Source organism: Pristis pectinata, chromosome 12 (genome assembly GCF_009764475.1).
Source record: "Pristis pectinata isolate sPriPec2 chromosome 12, sPriPec2.1.pri, whole genome shotgun sequence".
NCBI classification, from domain to species: domain Eukaryota; kingdom Metazoa; phylum Chordata; class Chondrichthyes; order Rhinopristiformes; family Pristidae; genus Pristis; species Pristis pectinata.
Genome location: NC_067416.1, coordinates 18,048,815 through 18,062,555, shown reverse-complemented (window position 1 = coordinate 18,062,555; position 13,741 = coordinate 18,048,815). Strand labels below are relative to the sequence as shown.

Below are 13,741 nucleotides of genomic sequence, written 5' to 3'. Positions count from 1 at the left end.
TCAACTTAGTCTGAACAGTTGTCCCACTCATGGAGTTAGTTGGATTATGCAGAAAACAGCCTTTCTGGGTCAAATGAAATTCTAAATATGGTTGATTTTAGGTGCAGTTTAAAGTGAAACATTCATTCAACGTGCTTGATTCAGACTTCCTGTTGAAACCTAAAGAAGTGGAATCTGAGGATTGGAATCCTCTCTCCTCTGGAACCTTGAGCTACAAGCAGCTGCAACCAGAGGAATTCATCCTCCTTGCTTATCCTGCCTTTGCAGATCTCAGCTTAGAAAACCTACAGAGACTGCAACCAGAAACGGTTAATGTTCACCAAAGTAACAAAGATGGAGCTACCAATAACACTACTTATACCGGTGGCAGCCACTCACCTCAGAGCAGTAGCCAGAACAATGTATCAGAAGGTCAGACCACATTGTACACAGTTCTTGGTGCATTCATACATCCATGTATTACACAAGTAGCCATAATTAACTTTCAAATTCAGGAACCAAATAGGCTTGTGGACAAAACGGCAAACTTGTACTGCAGACAATACCTTTGAACAAGTTACCCTAGTCAAGTCACTGAACACTAACAAATTTCTACAGATGTACTGTTGAAAGTATCCTGACTGGTTGCATCATGATCTGATATAGCAAATAGAATGCACAGGGACACAAGCAGCTGCAGCAAGTAGTGGACTCTGCCCAATACATCACAGACACATCTCTCCCCACCATTGGTAGTATCTACAGAAGGCACCGCCTCAAGGCAGCAACATCTGAAAATCCCCACCATCCAGGCCATGCCATCTTTTTGCAGCTACAAATCAGGCAAGAAGTGCAGAAGCCTGAAGTCCCACACCACCAGGTTCAAGAACAGCTACTACTTCCCTTCAACCATTTCGTTCTCAAACTAACTGGAAAAACCCTGATCACCACAGTTCAGCAACACTATGACCACTATGAACTAAAATGGATTGTTTTGTTCCAATTATATTCTCTTGTAAAAATTGTGTATAATTTATGTTTGATTTTCTTGTGACTGCTACTTATATGAAGCTATGTGTCTGTGATGCTGCTGCAAGTAAGCTTTTCACTGCACCTGTGCATACATGTACTTGTGCAGATGACAATAGACACGACTGACGGCTATTCAGTTTTTGACTTGGTAGGGCTCCATGCTTCATTCCTCAGTAACAAACAATGCATGAATTAGAGTGCATTGCAAAAGCCTTACCAGGAAGTTACTGGTTGTTTAGCCACTAACAGAGTGGTCCAAAATAACAAGGATCTAAGGATATCTCACCCAGAGTATCCGATGACTTCAACACATTATACCTATATCATTTCACATTTCAAATCAGTTTCAAGAATCAGTGGCTGTACAGACTACCAAGGAACTAATCAAAATGTAACATTCAGAAAACAGATCTAGCTATGTCAAGGCTTAACCACAGATCAACTGGATCTAACCTACCATTTCAGATGTCACTATTTCAGCCACACCTACAAGTTCCCAAATTCCCTCTCAGCAATTCCCACAATTAATAGAAAACATTACTTTTCCATAATTTGTCTGCCTTGCTCACAATTCTACAACAATACTTTGAAGTTTGTTCCACAATTATAATTTTACAGATCATCAGTAGCTTTTCCATGTACTACCTCAAATGTTTACATTTTACCATTCAACATTGTGAATTAACAGAATAACAGGACAAAATAAATTGCACTCCATTTCCATGTTAACAAAGTAGCCTTGAAAAACACTTAAATATGACCTAGTTTTCTTCCCCCTGGAGTTCATAGCAATAAAAGTCTGATCAAGTTTTGTTTCTTCCACCAAAACAAGCTGCAAATGTCAAACTACATTGAATATACTCAAGGACTACGTGACCTCAGCAGTATTCATAGAGACAAATTATGCAAATTTCCCTCCATTAAGTCAATCCAGATCAAAGCAACTGTAATTGCACTTGGTTTACGTCAGATTTATTAATCAACTTTAACTCAATAAAATTCCGGTCAAATGAGAGAAGCAAACTTTCCTCCATTTTCCTTCCAGTTTTAAAGACATTCTCAACATGCTGATATAAAAGATTTATACAAGGCTTTTTTAAATTGATGTGGCAAAGCCAACAATGGGAGTGAAGAAATGCCCAATATTGAGAACATTTATAAATAAGAATGGGAACAGGTAGCGCAGGATTAGAAAATCTCTGTAGGAAGGGCATTAGCATTTGTCAACTGCTTATTTCAGAACATCTTAAAACCTATGGCCAACTCAAATAGAAGTACACTTTAACGGGGGGAAATGTGCAGAAGACTCTCTCCAAATTTAATCATTCTTGGGGATTTATTACTTGTGCTGGAGCTACAAGGATGCACATCAAACTTGGGTCTGATGTAAAATCATTGACCTGCAACATGAACCTCATTTCTCGATCCATAGATGGTGCCCGACCAGAAAACTTTAAAATTACACAAGTTATTGTAAATTGGTTTGAGGTTCAAAAAGTTATTCATGTACTGTTGACAAATTTGTAAACAACTGGACAATTCTTGGAGTTCCACTTTTCGTACACCCAATAGGTGCAATTTTAAAAAAAATGTGGACTTGCCTTTCTAATCTCTTGCTTTCTGCATGCAAGGCTGCACCTGTTCCTTTCACTACCATTTCTCACAGGAACAAACCATCCGACCAACAACTGCAAGGTGGTTCCTGCCCTTCACTCTGGCAAAGTCAAGTTGTTCAAGTTCAACTTTATTGCTCCAGGCATACATACAGAGTACAAATGCCATGAAAATTAGCTTTTTTTGCAGTTGTTCTTCCATATTATGAAATATTGCTTGCAGCAATTTTGTCTGCTACTTTCACTCACACAACAAAGCAACAAAGCCTGCTAAGCACACAGACGTCCTAAGCCACCTGGAATGATGCCATGTCAATGCAGCTTTGCTCCTACTTGGTTCAGGTAAGTAATTTTGAAATTTAGCTTAGCAAGTGGGAGAAAAATTTAACTTTGATGACTGAACAAAACTGACTGACCCTCTGCTGGTGTGCCTCCCAACCCCCACTTCCTCTTGTTTTCCTTTCCATATGCACGTAGACAGTAAAACCCCAATAATGTGCTATCTGATTGTTCAGAAATCCTGATGTTTCAGCATCTGGCTCACCCAGTTCTGTTTCCCATGCTTCTTTTAAACACACCAGGTTCACAGGAAAGTTTAAAATACTGTGTAATATATTAAAAAAAGTGAATTAAACATAGGGGCAAAGGTAAAAGTAAAATCCAATAGTCCAAAAATCCTGCTAGTCTGACACCAAAGTCCTGAGAGTGCCAGATTATTGGAGCTTTACAGTAATAGGATGTCAGTCTATTATTGTAGATAGGTGCCAAGATAGACATCTGTTCCAGATTGGGGTTCACTACTTAACTACTGACACACAGTTTTCTACCAGAGTTCAGCTCATTTCCTACAGCTCAGCAGGAAGCAGCGAAGTCCAAATATACCTTTGCACTGATCCACCAGCACCAATTTGCTGATCAAAACAGACCTGATCCTCAAAAGCTCAGTTGTGCAGTGGAGAAGCCTAATTAGTGTAATTGCAATGCAGAGCACGGCCAAAACAAGCTCCACTCATGAAGCAGTTAAAAAAATACTCCTACCCAAGTTGCATTCTTTGACCTAGCTGGCTGTCAAAAGATTCTGTTCCTGTATATTTTAAGAATACAATTAAAAATTATTCAACAAAATTCAACACAAATGTGCAAGTTAGAATTTACTTCTTGCTTCTCACTGCTGCTCCTCCTCAAATCAAATGAATGAGATAATATTTCAGATTTGGCTTCCTGTGGTCACTCCTCAGCACTTAAAGAAGTGGAACCCATCCGAGAACAGTCAGGAGAAGCTGAAAGACCAGCCAGCAACTTTGGGATTTCCATTCCCCCCCCCCCCACATGGAAATCTCAAGCTTGGTGGTGCTTGCATAAAGAAATGCTGGCAGCGGAACCATCAGATCAGGCATGTTTTTACATTAAGCCAAGCAAGCGTTTACTTTGTGCTGTGGGACATGGAGCATAAAGTTTCATACAGTAACAAATGAGCCAAGATCACAACTGACTCCATTATGTCTAACCATGCCATATTTTTGGCTTGCAGTCTTTGCATTTTTAAATGAACACGACAACTAATTTGGATGTGCCTTTGTCTCTTTAACCACAATGGTGTTTTGCACTACTGAATGATGAAATGTGAGCTGATAATGCCCAAAGAGCAATCAGGCACCTAGGATCCATGCCAACAGGACATGCAATTGGGGACCTCCTCAAATAAATCTGCTCTACACAGGTGTGTAAACTAGAGCAGATGATTTACTGTCAATTAGGTATAGAAAGAAAAAGATCAATAAGTTCAGAGCAGCAAGCATGCATAATACTTTTGTTTATACACTTTTAAATCTAGCAATTAAAACCCAAAAGATTGAGACTCCACAATTGAGATGGTTTTCAGAGTGGCTATTTGGTAGCAATTAACACTGATCACATTGTAAATAAAATATTTGAGATGAAAAGGACAAGATTCAATTTTCTGTGACAAGTTTAGTTTGTGGCAGGTGGACAAGCTCAGGGACTTTGCACCACTCAATCTGTTTCACTGGCAAGCCAGATGTGGCAATGCCATATTTTGGGAAGCAAACACAGCAGCACAACTTAGTGAGCAACTTCAAAATACCTGTTCAACACATGCCAACCACAGCCAAAAATTGCTACAATATAGATATACCAAGTGACAGCATGAATCATTAGCCTCAAAATTCCAACAACCAATTACAACTGTGAAGTGCTGCAACTTAATCAGCACAGTTCATGGCTGTAATTTAAAATAAATCATTTCTGCAGAATGAAAAAGAGATTTTAAAGCCAGAAAGTGGTGGACTCAGCAGCTTTTAAAGGAGAGAGAAACAGTTAATATTTCAGATCAATGATATTTGAGAAAAAAAACATGGTTTTAAGTTGCAGTGAGGGGAAGGGTGGAGAGAAGAGAGAGAATGCCCCCGATAGGGTGCAAACCAAGGTTGTCCAGGTGACAAGTATGGTTGATGCCATCTAAGATGAATGCTTAAGTGTAGCTGATTTGTCTGCAGGAATGTAAAGAAATGGAGGGCAGGAGAGAAGGAAAATAAGCAATGTTAGAACTGTGAGGTGCAGAACACTGCAATGGCTAGGAATCAAAAACAGAAATATACTGGAAATAGTTTCACTTTTTGAAACATTAAATTGATTTTATGGCTGCCATGTGCTGAAATGCTGAATTAATGTGTGTAAAAATTACAAGTCTAAGAAGATGCCTTCAGTTAAATTGGACCCACAGATCAAACCTCCTTGGGTCACCACACAAAAAAAATGAACTTAAATATAATACTGTAAGTGCAAAAATCAGTTTTTCTTGCAATCCCTTCCAGCACACAATTCCTAAAATCTTTCACTTCACCTTAAAATTATCTGCACTCAAATGCAAAACACAAAGTGAAATTATCACATATCAAAAGCAACTTCCCATTTCAGCAATGAGAATGCAAAGCCAACCATTTGCTGGTCCACAACAGACTGTGTTTGCGCATTATCATCACACATCAGATCAGGCTCTCAAGAGCACAAGCTTCAAAGCAACCTGAATAGAACAAAAACACTTGACAGAGTACAAGACCTGAAATGGAATAGTACTTGACAATGAGCTTGGAAACCATGGCTTTGACAGATTCAATAACTACATTGATTGAGAAAAGATTGCCGAGTAGCAGTGCTGCAAGCCAACTCAGCCTAGTTCAGAATTGAAGATTATAAGAAATAGCCCTTTATAGCCCCTCAAGCCCACAGCCATTCCTGGAACCATGTGCCTCACCTACTTTCTTGCTTGATCCCCATTTCCTTCAGTTCCTTTAAAGTCTGAAAACCTCTTCACCCAGGCCTGAAATATGCTAAGTGAGCAAGCAACCATAACCCTCAAATTCTTGATTCCAAAGATATACAATCCTCTGCTCAATATCTCTTCATCTGTCCTAAATGGCTGATTCCTTATCCTGCAACTGTGTGCCCTGGGTCCAAGTTCTCCATTCTGAAGAAACAACCTCCCAGAATCTAGCATGTTTCAGTGAGATCTCCTCACATTTCGCTGGTCCAACTTTAATTTCTCATCGTAGGACAAATCTCCCAGAATAGAAGCTAGGGAACAAGGTCTTCTCACACAGAGAGAAAGTACTAAAAATAGTCAAGAAAAGCCATTAGTCAAAATACTTAGAATAGCAATTTAACAGACTGGCCAAAACTTTTGCTGAGCAACAGAAATGCAATTTTTTTGGATGGTGCAACCTGCAGCCTCTCTCAATGGCAGAAAATGACACAAATGCTCAGCAGGTCAGGCAGCATCTGTGGAGAGACAGAATTAATTACTCACATCAGTGACCTTTTATTGAGGCTACAATGAAAGATCATTGATCTAAAGTATTCTATTTCATATTTTCCACATCCACAGTATTTTATTTCTGCAGCTTGGGAGAACATTAACCCAATATGGACTTCATACGCCCCTGCATTTGATTATTTTAAATACAATATTGGGGACTTTTATTCAGGACTGTTTAGTGCTCTAGTGGAATATCAGAAGTGTTGGTTTCTTGCCTCTTATGGGAGGCCTGTAAGCAGCTTTCAGAATATGTACCATTCCAAACCTGTAGTACAAGGCCAAAAGATTATGCCTTTTGAAGGATCAGGTTTGTTGAGACCTCATATTGCAAGCTAAACTGCATTGGTTCAATGGAGCTCAGCAAACAAAGCTGAAGTGATCAACCACATCATACACGCAAAAAGTCAAAATCAGAGGGATGCTCAAGGTCAGAGACACATTTCAGCTTTGAAACAACTATGTTCCTTACAAGGCAAGGTGCACCACTAATACACTGTAGTGCAAGCCTTAATTAACCACAGATTCATACACAAGTTTCAGTTTTAAACATTCTCAATATGCATCATTGGTGCAGTTAAAGCAGCATAGACTATAGACTTAGAGACAAGTCAAGTGGTTGTGGCTAGATTACCAATTAGGATTATTAATCCTGAGGCAAGGCAGCTGGAGAATTTAAATACAGTTTAGACAGAAAAGACCACACTACAGGGGCTGAAGCACTGTATTCAGGCAGGGAAAAGTCACTTTCAGTCAGTCCTCCTCAAACATCCAGGGACAGGTGTCCAAATTGAGAAGAGTAGGCACACAAGCAATAGCAAGTAGCAATTGTACTCACAATCTTATACCTTTAGACAACATACCAAAATCCTCCACAATCCCTGGGTACATTCTGCCCCATTGGTAGCAGAGATCTACTGGGGTGCTGGTACTGTGTACAGGCAAGAGGTAATAGACCTGGGAGTATTAAGTGACTCCATGAAGTCTCTTGGATTCAAGTCAAACATGGGCAAGGAAAGCTTCTCCTGGATTACCACCTACTGTCCAACCTCAGCTAATGAATTAGTGCTCCTCCATGTTGAAGCAGCAATGAAAACTAGTAAGTGCTCTGGGTGGCAGACTTCAGTATCCATCTCCAATGGTGGCTTAGTAATACCAAATGGGTCTGCAACAAATACTAAGTGAATTAATAAGGGATCAATATGCTTCACATCATCCTCGCCAACCCACCTGGGCAGATGCATTAGTAGAAGTGTCCTATAGTCCTCGTGGAGACAAAGCTCTGCTCTCACACTGAACACCTTCCTTTGTAAAGTGAAAACAGAAAATACTGGAAATATTCAGGAGGTCAGGCTGCATCTGTGGGGAAGAGAAAGATGATGCCTTTCTCTTGCCACAGATGTGGGCTGACCTGCTGAGTATTTCCAGCATTTTCCCCTTTTAGATTTCCAGCATCTGCAATTTTATTTTGATTTTCACATCTTCCATTGTAATGTGTGGCACTGCCATCACATTAGATGGGATAGATTTAAAACAGAAGCATCAGCTCAAAGCTGGGGACGACTGGGAGCAGCAGCAGTGTACATCACAACAGTAAGAAACCTCAAGGCTTGGCAAATCCTCACTCTACCATCTAGCCACATTACTATCTTTTGGATGCAATTGTAGGAGGCAAGATGATTAAGTTTGCAGATGACATGAAAGTTGGTAATGTGTGGACAGTGAGGAAAGTTGTCCAAGGCTATGGCAGGACATGGATCTGTTGGAAAGTTAGGGGGAGCATTGGTAGGTGAATTTAATCCCAACAAGTGCAAGGTGATGAATTTTGAGAAATCACATAAGGACAGGACACAACTTGAATGGGCTGTTTGTAACATTTACATTCAAAAATAAGTTTAAGAATACCATTGAAAAAAATTGTTTCAATTAACATTTCAAATTGCTTCCCTCCCTCAAAAAGCATTCCACACCAATGAAGAGTCTTCAACTCAAGATGGTAACTTTCTCTTTCCACAGATGCTGCCCGACCTGCTAGGTGTTTACAGCATTGTCTGTTTTCATGCAGTCATTGAATCTGCACCAGGTTTAAGCTGGTGCAAGGTTAGCGGGCAAATCCCCCAGCAGAGGAGTGCTGGAGGCTGGTGGTCTCCTTTGACTCTGTGAGAATCCAATGTTGGAACATCAGCAGCAAGGATCACTCCTGAAACTTGGGGGTTCTATGGCCTGGAATTATCAAACTCACATTGTACAAAAGCATTCTCAGTTTCTGCTCTCAATTTAATGTGGGAAAACAGTGTTGTCATATTTGAAGATATTTTCAAAGTGGAAAGTTTCACAACCAAAATACTTGAGATTCTTTCAGAGAAAATTTCAACTTGAAACACTGAATTCCACTCTCCCCCCCCCCCCCCCCCCCCCCCCCCCCACAGGGATGATTGGGGTCAAAAATGACAGCAAAAACACCAAGAATAAATATCATTGGTCCCTGCCTAGACTCCGAGAATAATCATTAAACATTATCAACAATTCATCCAAAAAAAACTTCGAATAAAGTCTTTCAAAAAGTTAGAGCAGATTCAAGCTGCAACTTGTTCAACACTCCCAATGCCAAGGAGAGTCAAGGGAACCACCCCAACCCACACTCACTTTGAGACCCGAGCACCCATTTAACCACACTGCAAATTGCTGCATGGTTTCATTTTCAGTGTTAACTGCAGTGCTGTGGAAGAACTACAGTCTGAAACAGGAGTTACGTTACCAATTGTTTTCTCTGCGGAACCCAGTATTAGAGAGAATTTAATTTAAAGAAACATCTACATACAAAAATGTCAAGCTGAAGATATTTTAATTCTCTCATCGAACTTCATACAGGTGCAATTAAACAAAAATCAAATGCAGCTGAGGAAACAACGTTAGCACATGAAAACACAAGTGTTCAACTGAAGTTATTTCCAACAACAGAGCCAAGCAGCTATTCTTTGCCAAGATCCTACTGCTTCCTTCTGGAAACAAAAACATCACCTTCTCCCATCCAGCATTCCAAATACTTCCATAATTTAAAAAAAAAATCAGCAATACTAAGGTCTTCTCCATATGCTCAGTGTATTGATAAGCCTTAAAGGACTTGAACATTCACTTAATTTGAGCACTCAACTAGTCAGCTATGCACGACTCATTATATTGTCCTTAAAATCACATTCTCTATCATCCACATTCTGAGAATGATCTGAAATTGTTACTTTCCTAGCTGTGGGTATCACAAAGAACAAATAGAAATATCCGCTGTTGACCCCAAGAGTGCGCAAAACAGAAAACTAATTACACCGACGTAATCACACTTCTACCACAAAAAACAGCCATTTCAATTTATTAAACAATGCAAAACAAAGGACTCAAATAATTCTGTACTGTATGTAATTATCTGTAGCATGACAGGTCTACAAATCTTTAAATCACCAGTAAATTTAGGGTATGCAGCTTGTGACAGAAGTGCCCCTCAGTTAAATGCAATTTAATGAAATATCAAATTTCAAGACTGCTGAGTGTATGCTTTAAAAATTTCCCTCCATTCTAACAGTCTGAAGCAGGCAGGATGAAACTGCCAGAAGCACTGTGTACATTGGGGGAACCTAATTTTTTAATTAAGGACGTGAATTGCATTTGTTCAAAGAAACTCCCAGCACAAGCATAAACACCAAGTTCATTCCCCACTCACTGTTCCACCAGTAATACAAGCTCAAATTCACAGCAACATATAACCTTTAAGAAATATCTACCTAAAAGAGCAATACAGTGACCAAGACACTATCCATCAGCTCCAGATGGGTCACTGGAGGAATTATCTACATGTTAATTACATGATCAAAAATCTGCAAGCTTGCAAATAAATGACAACAAACTGCCTGTGCCATACACTGGCATCTCACGTAGTCTCAGTCAGATTGAGAAAGAGCTCAGATCATTCAAAGAGAAAAGGAAGGCGGAGGGGGCAAAGGGGGAAGGGGAGGGCGAGGGGGAAAGGAAGGCAAGGAGGAAGGGAAGGGGGAAAGGAAGGCAAGGAGGAAGGGAAGGGGGAAAGGAAGGCAAGGAGGAAGGGAAGGGGGAAAGGAAGGCAAGGAGGAAGGGAAGGGGGAAAGGAAGGCAAGGAGGAAGGGAAGGGGGAAAGGAAGGCAAGGAGGAAGGGAAGGGGGAAAGGAAGGCAAGGAGGAAGGGAAGGGGGAAAGGAAGGCAAGGAGGAAGGGAAGGGGGAAAGGAAGGCAAGGAGGAAGGGAAGGGGGAAAGGAAGGCAAGGAGGAAGGGAAGGGGGAAAGGAAGGCAAGGAGGAAGGGAAGGGGGAAAGGAAGGCAAGGAGGAAGGGAAGGGGGAAAGGAAGGCAAGGAGGAAGGGAAGGGGGAAAGGAAGGCAAGGAGGAAGGGAAGGGGGAAAGGAAGGCAAGGAGGAAGGGAAGGGGGAAAGGAAGGCAAGGAGGAAGGGAAGGGGGAAAGGAAGGCAAGGAGGAAGGGAAGGGGGAAAGGAAGGCAAGGAGGAAGGGAAGGGGGAAAGGAAGGCAAGGAGGAAGGGAAGGGGGAAAGGAAGGCAAGGAGGAAGGGAAGGGGGAAAGGAAGGCAAGGAGGAAGGGAAGGGGGAAAGGAAGGCAAGGAGGAAGGGAAGGGGGAAAGGAAGGCAAGGAGGAAGGGAAGGGGGAAAGGAAGGCAAGGAGGAAGGGAAGGGGGAAAGGAAGGCAAGGAGGAAGGGAAGGGGGAAAGGAAGGCAAGGAGGAAGGGAAGGGGGAAAGGAAGGCAAGGAGGAAGGGAAGGGGGAAAGGAAGGCAAGGAGGAAGGGAAGGGGGAAAGGAAGGCAAGGAGGAAGGGAAGGGGGAAAGGAAGGCAAGGAGGAAGGGAAGGGGGAAAGGAAGGCAAGGAGGAAGGGAAGGGGGAAAGGAAGGCAAGGAGGAAGGGAAGGGGGAAAGGAAGGCAAGGAGGAAGGGAAGGGAAGGGGGAAAGGAAGGCAAGGAGGAAGGGAAGGGAAGGGGGAAAGGAAGGCAAGGAGGAAGGGAAGGGAAGGGGGAAAGGAAGGCAAGGAGGAAGGGAAGGGAAGGGAAGGGGGAAAGGAAGGCAAGGAGGAAGGGAAGGGAAGGGGGAAAGGAAGGCAAGGAGGAAGGGAAGGGGGAAAGGAAGGCAAGGAGGAAGGGAAGGGAAGGGAAGGGGAGGGGAAGGGAAAGGGAAGAGCGGTGGAAGGAGGGAGCGTGCATCTCACCAGGTCGAACTTGCAGCGAGCCATCCTTGCGGCTACACCAGAGTGCCTTCTCGCCGCTCTGCACGATGTAATGGTCCTTGGCTTGGAAGAGCTCCATGTCTGCTCAGCGGCTGCACATGTTGGGCCGGGACCGGGGAGCGCAGACGGTAGCGGAGCTGCAGCGCCCTGTTCCGCCGGCGCTGCCCCACTCGCTCCCCGATCGCTAGTTTCCTGCAGCCGCTCGGCTCACGTGATCCACTCGCGTCAGCCGACCGACCCGCCCTGCCCCGCCCCTTAAAGGAGCCAGCCAACCCACTCCTCTCCGGAAGAATTTTTGCTGGCCAAATTAAAGGTAAAGGGACCTTCAGACCACAATTCTGCTGTTGCTGAAGTACATCTGGATAGCATTTTAGTTTAATTTCTGAATGTTTTGTTTTTCTTTTGTGCTCTTAATAAAATTATTCTGGAGAAGGCCCCTCAAAACAAACCAAAAGGGGATCTGCATACAAAAGCCAAAGAAAATGCAATGAAATGTTTTAAACATTTAAGTTTTTCATTTTCATTTAATGAATGGTTATTTCCAAAAGCAAAACTCCAAAATATATCAACAAGTTTGCCAAACTCTCATAAAGAACTGGGAAGTGCAGAGTTGGGGTACTATCATGTTGTGGAGGGAAGACCTCCTGATGCCATGAGATGTACGACAGTGCAGGAGATGGTGGCCTGGTGTTCGGTGGTGAAGTCATAGTCCCGAGGTTGGTATGACAAAATATCTGAGAGCTATCATCTGGCCTTTGCAAGGTAGAGATGAGTCCGCCAGACTACAACGACGTCGCCCTTGTCTTCAGGTTTAATGACTAGGTTGTGATTGGTGCAAAGTGAATGGAGGGCTGTGCGTTTGGAGGAGGTGAGGTTGAAGCGGCCCAAGGGAGAGGAGAGGTCAAGGCGGCTGATGTCATGGCAGCAATTGGAGATGACATGGTCAAGAGAGGGTGAAAAGCCCATAGGGGGTGTCCAAGAGGAAGGGGAGTGTTGGAGAAGTGAGAAGGGGTCATCAGTGGGATGTGAGGACTCCTTGCCAAAGAAATAAGCACAGAGGCAGAAGCGATGGAAGATGCAAGGTTTCAACAAAATGTCGACTATTTGTTTTCTCTCACAGGTGCTGCTCAACCTGCTGAGTTCCTCCAGCAGATTGTTTGTTGCTCCAGATTCCAGCATTTGCAGACTCCTGTGTCTCTCTCATAAAGCATTCCTGATCTTTATTGCCCCTGCCAGATCTCTGCTTTCCCCTGGTTCTGGCCTCTTGCTCAAACAGTCCGTTATTGATAATAGTCAAACTCTGGGATTTGACCGGAAACCTCTCTACCTCTCCTTCTTTTAATATGCTGCATAAGTCTCCCTCACTGACAAAACTTTACCTGCCTTAATATCTTCTTTTAAACCTTGGTGAACTTTTTCAGACATTTAACTATTTTAAAGTTTCTATAGCAGCGCAGCAGAACGTCACAAGAGAGCTGAGTACAGCAGAAGTGGGAGGATGATAAAAGTTAGGGAAGAAGTAGTTAACTGAGTAGTCTTGAGAATAGCGAGATCATAGTTTTCTTTTTCACGAATGGTTTTCCTCAGCAGTTCCTAGATCTATGTTAGATTTGAAGAATGAACAAAAGAACAAAAAGTGGTTTTCAGTCTGTAACACAGCACATTAAAGTCAGAGTGGCTGTTTTATTATTTGCTGGGATTTTTAAATCAACATTGCTGCTGTTTTAATAGTTATAATTCAATACAATAAAACATAGTTTTACTTCAATACATCTTTTGGGAAACTCTGGAGACATTGCCTAGTCACTTATCTTTTTGTTAAGGACACCTTAACATTTATAAAAAGAATGATTCCCATTCAGGACATCTCAAAGTCATTTTGAAGCAATGTCAAGGTAATCTATTTTAGTGAGAGATAAATATTGATCAGGTCACCAGGAATATTTCTCCTGCTCCCTTACATTCATGTGGTGAAGCAGATGGGCTTCTCATCTCATCTGACAGATGGCACGATCAACTCTACCTCAGTCCC

The 13,741-nt window shown here is 42.3% G+C and overlaps 1 protein-coding gene across 3 annotated transcripts in view; it reads right to left on the bottom strand.

Moving 5' to 3' along the window:
- Positions 1-11,937, bottom strand: part of inpp5f (inositol polyphosphate-5-phosphatase F) — a 143,141-nt gene extending 131,204 nt beyond the window's left edge. For 2 of the 3 annotated variants that reach the window (XR_007957289.1, XM_052027644.1), the window contains exon 1: positions 11,692-11,898. Coding sequence is in view for 2 of the 3 variants with exons in the window: in XM_052027644.1 (XP_051883604.1) it covers positions 11,692-11,788 (97 nt within the window). In the remaining variant the exon portion in view is untranslated. Of the gene's footprint in view, positions 1-11,691 lie in introns of all 3 variants that reach the window. The other variant, XM_052027641.1, reaches the window with a different exon arrangement.
- Between the last annotated feature and the right edge of the window lie 1,804 nt (positions 11,938-13,741).